This window comes from Poecilia latipinna, unplaced genomic scaffold (genome assembly GCF_001443285.1).
Source record: "Poecilia latipinna isolate Pla-1442-1.1 unplaced genomic scaffold, P_latipinna-1.0 Scaffold2141, whole genome shotgun sequence".
NCBI lineage: Eukaryota > Metazoa > Chordata > Actinopteri > Cyprinodontiformes > Poeciliidae > Poecilia > Poecilia latipinna.
Window position 1 is genome coordinate 173,648 of NW_015114757.1, and position 10,073 is coordinate 183,720.

General features: G+C 40.8%; 1 protein-coding gene across 3 annotated transcripts in view; it reads left to right on the top strand.

Moving 5' to 3' along the window:
* The window catches only part of sox13 (SRY-box transcription factor 13), a 34,935-nt gene extending 25,851 nt beyond the window's left edge, over positions 1 to 9,084 (top strand). The window contains exons 10-15 of one of the 3 annotated variants that reach the window (XM_015017435.1): positions 1,674 to 1,810; positions 4,304 to 4,372; positions 4,948 to 5,041; positions 5,951 to 6,124; positions 7,214 to 7,430; positions 8,655 to 9,084. In XM_015017435.1, coding sequence (XP_014872921.1) covers positions 1,674 to 1,810; positions 4,304 to 4,372; positions 4,948 to 5,041; positions 5,951 to 6,124; positions 7,214 to 7,430; positions 8,655 to 8,982 — 1,019 coding nt within the window. In that variant the 3' untranslated portion in view covers positions 8,983 to 9,084. The remainder of the gene's footprint in view (positions 1 to 1,673; positions 1,811 to 4,303; positions 4,373 to 4,947; positions 5,042 to 5,950; positions 6,125 to 7,213; positions 7,431 to 8,654) is intronic. The other 2 variants (XM_015017436.1, XM_015017437.1) reach the window with 2 other exon arrangements.
* Positions 9,085 to 10,073: the final 989 nt, after the last annotated feature.

Here is a 10,073-nt window from a genome sequence, read left to right on the forward strand (position 1 = left end):
TTATTATATATATATTATATATGAAATCGTAAAAAAAATAAAAGTTTTTCCAGTTTTAATGTGATGTGCATCCAATATGACAGAATAAGGAAATGGCTGCATTTGAAATCTCTACTGGTTGAACTGGAGTGCTTGGACTGGCCACCAACTGAAGAATGAAATCATTATTCAGGGTTTCCCCCAGAACGTCTGTCGTGTCTTTGGGATGAAAAAGGTTTAAAGTTGACTGGACATTTGAAAATGTGACTTGCTAACTATGGGTTATTAGAAGACATGATTTTATTTTTTTAATCCTTTATCCATGACTTGTCACTTTGTTCACTGAAGTTGGCATGCAGACCAGTAGAGACTTGAAGTGGTTACAGAGATCCGGTGAATAAAAGTGTGTTCATATTCTGACCGTGCTGTGTTGCCATTGTGCTTCTCACCAAGGAGACTCTTCAACTCGTCTTTGCTCTCAGTGTTACTGGTGTTTTAAAAAACAAACAACGGTTAGCCTGCAGGGGGCAGTATATGAACGCATGTACTATATTATAAGACTGGCAGCCTGCCAGGCTTGTAGTACACTAGGGAATGCATTGATTATTACAGTGGACCCCCACCTAGTGATGGATCAGTACTGACAGATTAACCTAGTCATGGATTTTTCTGTGGAACGTAACTCCAAATTATTTGCAGAGAAGCCGCATCATCAATTTATTTTTGTTTAGTTTTTGTTTTTATTATTTGTAGAGCGCATCTAAAAGATCTGAAAGAAAATGCAGCTTAGGAATAGCAGGTTACACTGCTACTTTAAACACTATTGGCTGCCATTTGCACAGCAACCAATCCAGGAGCAGCATTTGTTTTCCTGGCCACTGATTGGCTGGACCCTCTTCAGAGTAGAAAGAAGGAAGACGGTAAATGTTGACTTCTGCTGCAGTGGATGGTTTCCACTGAGCACATTGATGCATACTCTGCATTAATGTCTGAAGTATTGAAATAGGCTTTTATAGGAGTTTAGGAACTGCTGCTTTTCTTTCTTCAAAATAAGAGACTAAACAAAGATGGTTTGAATATTGTAAGGTCTCCTTTGAACCTTACTGAAGATGTTTAACACGTCTGGCTTTGCGACACAAACAGGTTGCTGGGATCTTGATGTACATAAGTATATAAATAAAGATGGCGTGAACTGGGCCAATAGAAAAGCAGCATTCCAGCAACATAAACGTATCACAGCAATTCATGGGAACACTTTTGGAAAAGTATTGGAAATTTGTGAGACTGAAGTTGCTAAGATGATAAAAAATGGCTCTCAGACTATAGGTATTAGCTTTAGCCTCAACAAGCAGCCTGTCAATCAAAATAGCATAAAACCAGTAAGGAGTTTTCTTCTTCAAGTTAGACGTTTACTGCCCGTACCTTCTATACAGAACCCTACTTTAGAAATTCTCCATTGTCCCTTTAAAGACCGTCCGCTTTGCTCTCATTGTCATCTCTGTTTTGTTGGTGAATTTTAAAATTAAGTAAATAAAAAAGTTTGCTCCTTCGAATTGTTGAATTGAATAGTTACAGTAATACATGTGTGTAGTTTATTGTAGTTGTAGTGTACTTTTTTTAACCCCGTTTTTATTTCCTTCACCTAGTCGCTCGTTTTCAAGCGTTTCGTCCGTCTGCTCTGCCTTTGTCGTCAGGTTTCCTAGGAGACGGCGACGTGGTCACCCAGGCCATCCATGATGCGCAGCAGCTCCTGAGGAGCCACAGCAGCGGAGGGAGAGACAGGGACCAATACAGAGACAGGGAGAGAGAGAGAGACGGTTCTGGAAAAATGGTGAGTTGTTGTGTCTATATGCTTGTTGAACAGACTGGCTCTTTGGTTGATGCATTTTGTTTTTACCTGGTTATGCTGACTCTGAATATTCGCCAAAGTTAGTACAGCGTATAAAAGTACCTTGGCGATATTGTACCAACCTGACTGGAAGCTCTAACAATTAAAACACATAAGTTTTTAATTATGTGCTATTAGGGTGCCATTACTTTGATCTCCTCAGTCTTCCTCTCAGACATTAACAGCAGAGAGTTCATCCTGACCTGACCTGATGCTGACCTCCTGTCGGTCTCATCTTGGTTATGGAATAATCTGTGACCATAAAAGCTACATCAGTGCTACATCATATAGTCGGAGAGTAGCGTCACCTTCATGGTTAAATGGATCAGTAGCAGCACGAAGTCAGATGGGAGCAAGAGGTCACAAGGGGATGAACCTCTTTCTGTAATCTCCTTGTTATTTTATTGCTTCAATATTTGTTTACTCAATCAGTAGAAAACATTTATTAGAGTGCAGCTAGAACTACATCACTGTAAGATGTGTAACTGAAAGGAATTTAGTTTGTCAAAACAAAACAGCTATATGGCATTTTCTAGTCATTGTGGCCAAAATTACAGAGATGACCTACAGTATATTATAATCCATGAAAGTATAACATGGGCAAAAACAAACATTTAGAGTAATGAGCTGTGGTGTTGCGTAACCTTTAAACAGCGTTTTGCTGGCTGTAACGCCTGATTGTTGTTTGGATCAATACTGTAGCTGTAGCATAGCTTCTTTCAGTGTACCATTGGTCCGATTCAGTCCAATTCCCGTTTGTAGAAAGTCCAGTTCGTTTTGGGAGGTGTGAATGCACAACCCGAACTCTGATAAGGAGCAAAAAAGTAAGCTCTGATCCGCCTGAAAGACCTCGGTCCTGGTTTGGTTGAAGTGAACTCAGATGGGTTACGAACGCCAAGCGAATTAGAGTCTGCTCCAACAGCAGGAAATGCACTATAGCGCAGGGTATTCTGGGTAAATTAAAAAAAAAAAAAAAAAAACTTGTGTCTAATGCTAGCAGGAGAGATGGTTTGCGGTCTTTTGCCTTAAGACAATAGAGAAATCATACAACTGCTAAAATCTGATCCATTTAAAATCTCTTCTAGCTGTGACTTTTTTTCAAAAATGATGTTGATCGATGTTATGTCCACAAAGTCAGGTTAACCTAAAAGCTGGCACAAAATTGAGCTCCAGTGAAAAGACAAGAGGAGAGCTAGTTAGAAATGTATCTGTTTTTTAATAGAATGCAGTCGTTTGAACATGAAGAAAATCCAAAATGAGGCTAAAGAAACACACAACATGCTGTTGACTGTGTGCTAACCTGCTAGCTTATTAAATATACCAAGCTAACTGCATGAAAGGCAGTCATTAGCATAAATGTGGCAGTTTTTCTATTTGTAGATGTGCCTTTATTGTCTTCATACCTTACTTACCATTTTTCTGTTTGGTAAATCCTAAAAGGTATTATCTGGCTGGCTTGGGTTGAGCCACAGTCATTCCAAAACATTTGCTAATATGCTTCAATAACACTTTATCTTTATTTTGTGCATGTAGAGAAATTCTATGCCATGACCGTCACATCTTTTCTGTTGTATCTTTGCTCAGTTGACCAGCCCACTGGTGCCGTCACAGTTGGCGCAGAAAAATCAGCTGGATGTGCCACTGCTAGAGATTTCATGCAAGTGCTGCAGAAATGTCACAGCAGTGACTGTATGATAACATTACTAAATCTCATTAGACCCTTGCAGAAGCTCTGTCTGCACTGATGAAGATTCAATTTGCCTTGCATTGCTGAATACTTGAAGTGGATCCAACAGCACACCAGAGGGCCTATGTTCTGAATAATTGAACCGATGATGATCTGACCATTTGGAGGCACTTGTAGTGCTATGGAGTATTAAAATTTGCATTTCACCCCTCATATCTCCAGTACACTCACTCTGCATAGAGAGGATCACCGTATCTGACAGGAATACCTCACAGCTGCAGGACTTTGGGTTAAACAAAACAAAAAAAACACTACATGTCTTCATGTTCAGACACGTTTAAAAGCCGTTTTTAAATCAGCCAATATAGGTAGCAAATAGGAACAATGTGGCGGCGCTGTTGACATACGGAAACAAATGGGGTATTAAATGAGACCGCGGACTCCAAATAGCCTCTAACTGATTAAACTCCATAAGGGAATGGGAAAGCAGTCCCAAGTCAGTCTCCATCTGACATGTAGGATGTAATTTAGAGGTCAGTGTGGTTTTGGATTACAGGGAGTCATGCTTCTCCACAGCACTAAACTGATGGACAAATATCCCAGCTGTGGTGCAGCCACACACACTGAGGCACATTGTTACAGTTCATCACACTGCGTTAGGGTAATTGTCCGTGCTTGTTTTTCACACTCGTCTGCATTTTAAGTTCAACAAAATAAAATTGAATTGTGTTTTTTCTGTTGTCGTTGAGGAACGGTCTAGTACTTTAGGATTCGGGCTTCGTGACGACGGCCTCCCATCCCAGCCTTCATTCTTTGAGGTGACTGAAGCTTCAGCTCTCAGCCTTGTCCTGAGCAACAGCTGTTGCCGCCTCACAATACCACAAAGGCCTCAGTGTGGCATTGACAGCCACCTGCCCTCCCTCTTTGTCCTTACTAATACTGTACTTAGCTCTCCTCCTCCTCTTCCTCCTCTCCTTTATTATCCTGCTCCATCTCTCCTGTGCTGCTGCGGTAGCACCAAAACTGTTGACTGACCTATTTTGGTATTCCACTCCTCTCCACTGTGTTGACAATGTGCAGCAGCAGAATAGGTGACAGATAAAGGAGCAGTTTTGCAAAACAAAACAAAAAAAAGTTTTTACATTTTAATCTGGGCCTCTAACAATTAACACCAACTGTACTGTGCGGACTTTCAGTTTTCCATCTTTGCACATAGAGCGCTACACTCTGATTGGCTGGCGCCGTGTCTCTTACCTTAAATAGAACTTTGTGCCACTCTTCCAACACTGGATGATTGTTTTACCACCGTCCAAATTCAAATGCTGATCTATCAGTGAGGTTATAGCATGGATGACTTCATCTGCCTCTTTTTGTTTTTTGTTTTTGTCTGCAGGAATATAAAGGTTCTCCTCATGCAGAAAAAATAAGTCACTGTGAGCGCGGTGAAGAGAGGCACGGCGAGGAGCATCTCAGCAGTGACTCTGAGGGTAGGTGTTCCCACCATGCTGCTGCTGTTCTCTACTCAGAATGAAGGCTTTTCACCAAAACACAACGTTAACGCTGGAATATTTCAACTAACACTGTGTTTTAATTCAAACGTGTCAAAGTAGGACAGCAGAGTTTCAAGATGTCTTCCCCTCTTAGTAAATGTTTCAGTGTCACTTTGACAGCAGATGACTTATTATTAATAATAATAATAATGATACATTTAATTTGTACAGCGCTTTTCTAAACACTGACTTTAAAGAAAAATTACAGGCAGAACTTTAAGTACATCAAACTAAATCCTAATAATTACAATAGTCATACATTCAAATCTGTTCCATAAGTGTATTCCCAAATGTGATTTGAATGTGGACAGCAGCTATGGAATCTATTTAGAAATGTATTTTTTACAATCTACTGTTGGTCTATTGTAGGGGGAATGTGTTACTCTAAAAATCAGCACCTACTGGAAGAAGATTGCTCAAGATTATTATTGACTTGATCAGGAGTCATTTTGTCTTCTAATGAGTGGAAGTAGAGTGCTACACACTGACTTTGCATAAACTTGATCAACATTTTTTTTCCCCCATCCATAATAAACTTGTAAGATTGGGTGACGTGGCATCCAAACTTTCCATTTTAATCTCAGCCTCTCCTCTAACAGTTAACACCAGCCGTCCTCTGTGGACTTTTAGTTTTCCATCTTTGCACATGTAGCACTGCAATTTGAACAGCCTCTGATACGGCTGGTCCAAATGTAAAAAGATATAAAACTTGATTACAATCCTGTGAATTGACCCACAGCTGAAATCAGAACAGTGATTTGAAAAGTAAATGCACTGAGGCCATGATAAGTAACTAATGGGTGGGGGGAGACATTTCAAGCCTTACCTGTCTGTGTCTTGCTGTAGGGGGGGCCCTGCCTGTCTCTGTTCCTGGCAGCTACTCCGAGACCCGGCCCACTTCCTCTACCGGCCACATAAAGAGACCCATGAATGCCTTCATGGTGTGGGCCAAGGACGAGCGCAGGAGGATCCTCCAGGCTTTCCCAGACATGCACAATTCCTCAATCAGCAAGATCCTAGGTGGGTTCTTCCAGTGGCTGGTGGGTTTCTGCATCTGACTCTATTCTGTTGGCGTAATCAATATGCAGAAAGTCAGGTTAATAAAATCCGTTGTAACTGTAGCTTTTTGCAAAGATGATGTCAACATCCAGCAAGTCGGGTAATATAAAATAAAATCTGGTGCTAAGATCGTAATAAAGCCTCACCAAGGCACCAGAGATTTCTAGCTAGCTCACCTCTTGTCTATTAGTTGATGGTCTCATCTGTTCTTCTTTAGTAGAAAGTTGATGTTTAAATATGAAAAAAAAAAATCCAAAATGAGGCTAAAAAAAAACTATTTTTGACTCTTCTGTTAACACAGTAGCCTGCTTGCTAACCTGCTAGCTTTTTTAACTATACCTAGCTAACTGCATGAAGGTTAGCCATCAGCATAAATGTTGTTGCAGTTTTTTCATATGTTGTACTTTTTTTAATTGTCTTTACATTTAGTACATCTTACTGAATAACTGTTTTTGGTTTGACATATTGAGAAAGATATTAGCTGAATGGCTGCGGTTGAAATTTGGTTTGTGGCGCTCCAGTGTCACTCCAAAACGGTTGCTAATGTTTCCATTCCAGTTTAGCTAGGCTATCAGGTTTTTCATGCATGTAGAGAAATTCTGTGCTTGGCAATAACAACTGAAATAATTCTTGTTCTTCAACTTGAACTGATAATGTTTTGCTTTTTAGTCATTAAACATTGGAATTATATTCTCATGGTACTCTTCATGCCTCAGTGATGCTGTGTAGTGTTTGAAGCTGCTGTTGGATAACATACACACAACCAGCTACATATTATTCATGTGCTTTGAATATTTCCACATAAAATCATAGAATACCAACCACAAAGTAAAGAACCATGGTCATTTTTATGAGGAAATGTTTTTCTTTTTATTTAAAAAGTGTGTATCCTTGCCTCCTTTACACTAACCTAAATAAAAGGTCAAGTTGTATAAATAAGAGGAACAAATTTTTTTTTAAGAGGAAAAAAGAAAAAGTTGATAAAATTGCAGTTTGACCAAAACGGGACATTTTCAAACGTCCTTGATGCTAAAGTGTGTCTGTCTCCAGGCTCCAGGTGGAAGTCCATGTCCAACCAGGAGAAGCAGCCATACTATGAGGAGCAGGCGAGGCTGAGCAGGCAGCACCTGGAGCGTTACCCCGACTACAAGTACAAGCCCCGACCCAAACGGACCTGCATTGTGGAGGGCCGAAGGCTGAGGGTGGGCGAGTACAAAGCCATGATGAAGAGCCGCAGGCAGGAGCAGAGGGCCACCTACACACACAGGTAGAGAACCCACCGACACGCTTCACATTCGCTTTGACAGTCCCTGAGGAGAGCAACAATGTCCCTCTTTACTGACAGTAACCCACAGTAACCCACGGTTACCCTCCACAAACTGTACGGCCTTCAGCTTTTCCACCTGTCTTTGGACTATTGAAGTGTTTGGAGCCTGTCCTCCATAATGAATGCAACTCTTAAAGTTCTTCAGATGAAGCTAACAGCTGTTATTTATGCTCTTTTTGCCATAGCAGAAAGTTTCATAAAACAAAGATTACAGATTTAATAACTCGGCTGGAGCTGGCGTGGATGAAAAAATTCAAACATGTATGAGCTCAAAAATTTTTTTTTTCTCATTTAGTCTTGTCAAAACGTCCGCGTATTTTAATGGTGGAATTTAACTAGGCCATTTTAACACATGAAAATGCTTTGACCTAAACCAGTTAACTTTCTAATCAGGTTTTACAAAATATCTAGAGTTGGAAATCCTGTGTGACCCTTAGGAACTGTTATGAGTGCTTACTGTGTGTTTGTTTTTAATTTTCAAACTATCATTTTTTTTAATCACTAGGACAATAAAGACGTTAAACATTTAAAACGAGGGAATCAAAACAGTGAAGTATCTTCATGCAGCAGGAAGAGGGAGCCTCTGTTCCAGCCTCTAACATCCCTACAGCATGATGCTGCCTCCACTAGGCCTATTGCAATAAACAATAAATCAATTAAATAAATTAAAATGAGCTCCATGATTTCTAATTTTATGACTAGAACTTTTATTGAAGGACAATTTTGTTTAGAGACTTTATAATTGATTTGTTATTTTTATTTTGTATATTTAAAATCTCTTCCAGTTCCAGTTTTCAATGTTAGTTAGAATTTAAAGTTTATTGGTCTTTGACAATGTGTTGTTGCAGTGTTATTATGCCATTACTATTAGGTTATTTGAAAATGGTCTCAAAACAATATTATCATTTATCGCAATAACTTCTGGGACAATTTATGGTGCGTTCAGGGTGACGTAAAGTTGTAGTTTTCCCCAGTTGAAGCATTTTACATGTAAATTCAAGTTTGGTTTCTTTCAGCAGCTTTCCACTCCAGCTGTTTCATTCGGGTTTAGCACATAGATTAGTACTTTTAATAGTGAATAAAATGAATAAGACTTGTTATTTATGTATCGTGTTGCGTCGTGTCTGATGCCACGCCCTGACGGTGACTCATCCTGTCTTCCAGCCAATCAGAGCCGCAGCAGATCCAGTACTCCCAGAGCGACCAGTACCCAGCCGGCGGCTCCATCTCCGTCCCAGGCTTACCGTTTCACCCGGCACTGCTGGAGCACTACCTGCCGCAGGCCCCTCCCCCCGCCCGCAGGTCTGAGGACCGGGCCACGCCCACCCCACTGCCCAGGGACAGGGAAAGAGAGAGGGTGCAGGAGAGAGAGAGGGAGAGGGAGAGGGAGAGAGAGAGGGAAAGAAAGCGAGAGCGACTGCCGTACAGCGAAGGAGAAGAAAGCGACGTGGGAGAGAGGAGTGAGGGGGAACTGGTGCTGCTCACAGACTGATCAGGTCGGGCCTGGTGGGCCTCCGGGGGCCCGGTGGGTCTGGTGGGCTGGCGGAGCGAGGAGATGGAGAGGAAGACGAACAGAACTTCAGCTTCAGATGTCGCTCCTGGTTTTGAGGCAATCACAATCCAAATCCTGGACGACTGAGACGCCACACACACATGTACTCTGGTTGTACATTAATACAAACTCCCCAGTAAACCCAGTTCCCTCATACAAGTCCTTATCAGTTCCCTTCCCAGATGAGTCATCACCTGCTTTGTGTTTCTTTTTCTTTTCTTTTTTCTTTTTTTTTAACTATTGTTAGAATGTAGAAAGTTATCATTTAATCCCTTCTGCTTCTTGTTTTTCTTCCATGTTGCCTTTTATCAAACAATACGCCTCCCAGGGATTAGAATCGCTGCAGGAAGCTCCAAAGTAACTGTTCAACTTAGATTAGCTGCTTTTCACCTGTCAGGCAGCCCAGGACGCTAGACTGGGTCCGCACCGCCCCCTGGTGGTGGAAGCTAGTCATTACAAAAGGCAGACATAAAGGTAGCAGTGGACCGTTCACATCCAACCCAAACCTGACCAAAGAAAAGCCTGATGACAGCAGGGTGCTTCATCATCATGTCTGTTTTTAGAGTCGGCTGCTTTGTTTTATTGTGTGTTTTTTTTTCTTTTCGTCAGCACATCTGGAAAAGCCTTCAAATAATTTAACACGTAATCTCAAAACTCCAACATTTAATCTGAGTACGTTTGTCTGTTGGTGTCTGCTCCCCTGATGATTCCTGTCAAACGAACAGAACTAAAGAATTTTCTAACCCAGATTGTAAGGCATCATAAAGTCTACCAGGAGACCGAAGGGAAAAATCTGGTGGACAAATTAAAGCTTGGATTTTTTTTTACCTTAAATTAACAATCATAAAAAAAACATTTTATTATTCATTGGCTCCTTGTCACCGTACAAAATGCATAAAATCAATTAAAAGATACAATAATAAAATCACTTGAGCATGAAGTGCAGAAGACATCAGATATAAAAGCAGTTTTAAAGAAATGTGTTTAAAGTTATGATTTGAAATGGAGTGAATCCATCATCGCCTGATAAC